The sequence below is a fragment of the Apis dorsata genome, unplaced genomic scaffold, assembly GCF_000469605.1.
Source record: "Apis dorsata unplaced genomic scaffold, Apis dorsata 1.3 scaffold_5, whole genome shotgun sequence".
NCBI classification, from domain to species: domain Eukaryota; kingdom Metazoa; phylum Arthropoda; class Insecta; order Hymenoptera; family Apidae; genus Apis; species Apis dorsata.
In genome coordinates, this window is record NW_006263308.1 from 379,496 (window position 1) to 382,928 (window position 3,433).

Here is a 3,433-nt window from a genome sequence, read left to right on the forward strand (position 1 = left end):
TATAAATACCCTGAACCATATCTGCATTTATAGATTCAAGTTGGTTATTTCGAAGAGATAAATATTCTAAATTATGAAGATTCGAAAAGGCGCGTGATTCAATTCTTTCAATACCACAGTCTCGAAATTCCAATCTTGATAAATAACCATCGAAGCGTGTGAAAGTATTTTCAGGAAGTTTCTTGATTTTAGATAAAATAATTCGAATTGTGTGTGTTGTTGAAGGTATTAGATTCAATTCCTCAATAGATGTAATACCTCGACAAGTATAAATCGATCTAGATTTTTCATTAATTTTTTCTGGATAGCACGTACCTGTATAAATAGGAGGTTGCGATGTAACTATATGAATTTCTGATGGAGGAGATAAAAGAGGTGGTTGTAATATCGATATATTTGTTTGTTTAATACTATCTTCAAAGGAAGTCCAATGTATTTTTCCAGTGATTAAAGTATTTTGAACAGTTGTCTATGTATATGAAAAAAATCATTTTTGTTAAAGTTTGTTTATTAAAATTTTTAAATTGAATAAGTTAACAGAAATAATTAATGTAATACCTGTTGCTGATGCCAATTGCTGTTGTTATTTAAAATTTCGTTTTCATTCTCGTCACATCGACCTGTGTTAATTTCGAAACCAATATTTTTTTGAATAAGGAAATCTTGGAGATTGTTTCGACAGCTACAGAGCCAGGGATTACCCATAGCATCTAATCTCTCTAATTTTTTCAATTCAGTCAATTCTTCAATAGCTATACATTGAAGCAAATTGTTTCGAATATCTAGATATCGTAAAGTATCTCTCACATGCCATAAAGCGGTTCTTTCTATTTGTTCTATTTTATTTCGTTGTAAAATTAATTGTTGAAGATTGGTAAAATCTCGAAACCAATTAGTACTCAAAATAGGTAATCGATTACCAATCAAAGAAAGCCGTTGTAATTTATGCAAACCTGCAAAAGCTCCGTTTTCGATCATATTAATCCGACAGTCATTCAAATCCAAATTTTTTAAACTATTTCCAAATCTGAAAAAAATATATTTTGGCAACGTATCCATTATCAAACCAGAAATTTGTATCCATGTAGTTTTATCTGGAAGTCTGTTTAGAGAAGTGAGCACATTTGTTTGAAATTCATTTCCATGAATCATCATATGTTGCTGTAATAAAAAATCATTTTTCGTTATTATTGCATATTAATATACTACATGTATCTACCTTATTAAAGTTATAAAACTGTTGTGTCGGAACAGAAGAAAGAATCGGAACTCCAATGGGTGCCATACATTGATATTTTTTACAAATATTAATTTGTCTCAAACATTCCACTTCTTGGACAATAGATCGAGATCGGAAATATTTATTCAATTTTTGTTGACACTCGCAGAGCCAGGGGTTTCCATCAATACGTACAATCCTGAGATTTTGCAGATAAGATAGTTCCTCGATCGATAAGCAGTTAAGATCATTATCGCGCAAGCCTAGAACTTCTAATCTGGGCAGCATACGGAATACATCAGATTCGATATGTACTAAGCCACATCTGTAAACAATTCCGACGTGTCTTGTAATAATTATCTTATTCTATTATCATTTTTACATAATAATAAATTAGCAATGTTAATAAGAACGCTAACATTTGACAAAAAAGGAAATGTTATATTTCCGTATATTATAAATAATTCAGCCTACAATGCTTTTCTTAAATGTTTTTTCAGATTTTAACATTATATTTATAATTTATACTATATTATATATATATATAATATATATAATAATTATATTATAATATAATAATTATTATATATTATTTTATTATTATATAAATTTATTTTAAATCACCGAATTCTTTTTATGTAATCAGTATCGTTTTTATAACTAACTATACCTTGAATTTTAATCCATGAAGTTAAAATAGATCCTAAGAATAGTTAAGTTAAATAATCCGATGTAGTACTTGATGATTCGGCATCGTCGAAGTCCTTAGCATGCCGGTTTATTGAAAGTTAATTGTACTAATTCAATAGATAATATTGAATCTCATTGTTTATAGAATAAACATAAGGGTAAATATATTTTACCTATCTAAAATAAGCTTCCTCAAGTTTGTCAAAGGACGAAACCAATCGGTCTTAATTATATGAATCTTAGTCCCATGGAATATCAGCCATTCTAGCCTATTTAAGCCAGAAAAAGCATTAGGACCGATGAAGTTGATATGACAATTGTAAAAAGAAAGTCTTCTGAGATTTTTGAAGCGCCAGAACATATTGTCTGATATAAGATGAATACGGGATACCGTGAACTCAATCCAATCTGCTTCGTTAGAAACTTCATCGAGGTCATTCAGGTCGCCATGAGTGCAAACGTAGGCGATCGACCGTTCGTCATTTACAATCGGTGCTAGACTACATTTGCACTCTGCGTGCCCAATTAGGGCGACCAACGCCCAGAGTAAAATCAAATGCATCTTCTCTTTCCAATTCTAGACTTGTCGTGTCATCTATAAACATATATTTTCATTTTAATCAAGAGTCAATATCGTTGTCTAGAAATAGTAATAGAATAGAATAGTAACAAGAGATTTAGATCTGATATTAAAACAAAAAGGATTCAATTCATTGTCTAATTAACAATAATTAACAAATATTCATATTGTCTATTGATCATCCTTGATCATCCATAAATTATAAATTTCAGATTATTAAATTTGTTTTGTTTTTAAATTTTTATTTTTAAGTTTAAAATTATATAATATTAAAAATTTTAAATTTAACTTCTTATTATCAATTTCATTTTATAATATTATATTTTTTAGGTATCAAAAACTCATTTTTACTTTGCATACCGGAAGCATCATTGATGCTACTTACCATGGTCACGTTTAGACGATCCAGTCACATTCCTCTCGTTTCAGTTGTCTCCGAGGTTTCACTTTTAAAGATCTTTAAATATTATTATTATTATATTCTTATTTTCTCTCGAATTATCCGTTGATTTCGTACACGATTCACTGATGAAATAATCTTCTTCTGTTTATCATTGTTTCAAACACTGAAATTTTGCGATGCAACATCTTTTTGTTCTTGTAATCCACATTAAAAATATGGAATGGTTAATTAATAGTTTCAGGTATTCAAAATTATTTTCATTAATCTTTATTTTCAACTATTTTCTAATAATATATGAAATTATATCAATATATAATGAAACGAGAACATTTATCTTGAATTACAATTAATAAGACATCATTTTTGCTAGGGAATCACTGAACAATTTTATTATTAATTGGAATGAGTTTCAGTATTTAAAAAAATATAAATAATTATTTATATAAATGGAAATAATTATGCATTATGAACGCATCTGGAAAAAACTTAAACGAATCGGTGGATCGAAACGAAACAACGCGACTGAGCTCGTGATTCTCGT

General features: G+C 28.8%; 1 protein-coding gene across 1 annotated transcript in view; it reads right to left on the bottom strand.

The window, feature by feature from the left end:
• LOC102679891 (slit homolog 1 protein-like) overlaps positions 1–3,433 on the bottom strand; it is a 4,892-nt gene extending 1,459 nt beyond the window's left edge. The window contains exons 1-5 of the mRNA XM_006607599.2: positions 2,875–3,433; positions 2,083–2,504; positions 1,220–1,544; positions 559–1,161; positions 3–469 (exon numbers count right to left, since the gene is read on the bottom strand). Coding sequence (XP_006607662.1) covers positions 3–469; positions 559–1,161; positions 1,220–1,544; positions 2,083–2,471 — 1,784 coding nt within the window. The 5' untranslated portion in view covers positions 2,472–2,504; positions 2,875–3,433. The remainder of the gene's footprint in view (positions 1–2; positions 470–558; positions 1,162–1,219; positions 1,545–2,082; positions 2,505–2,874) is intronic.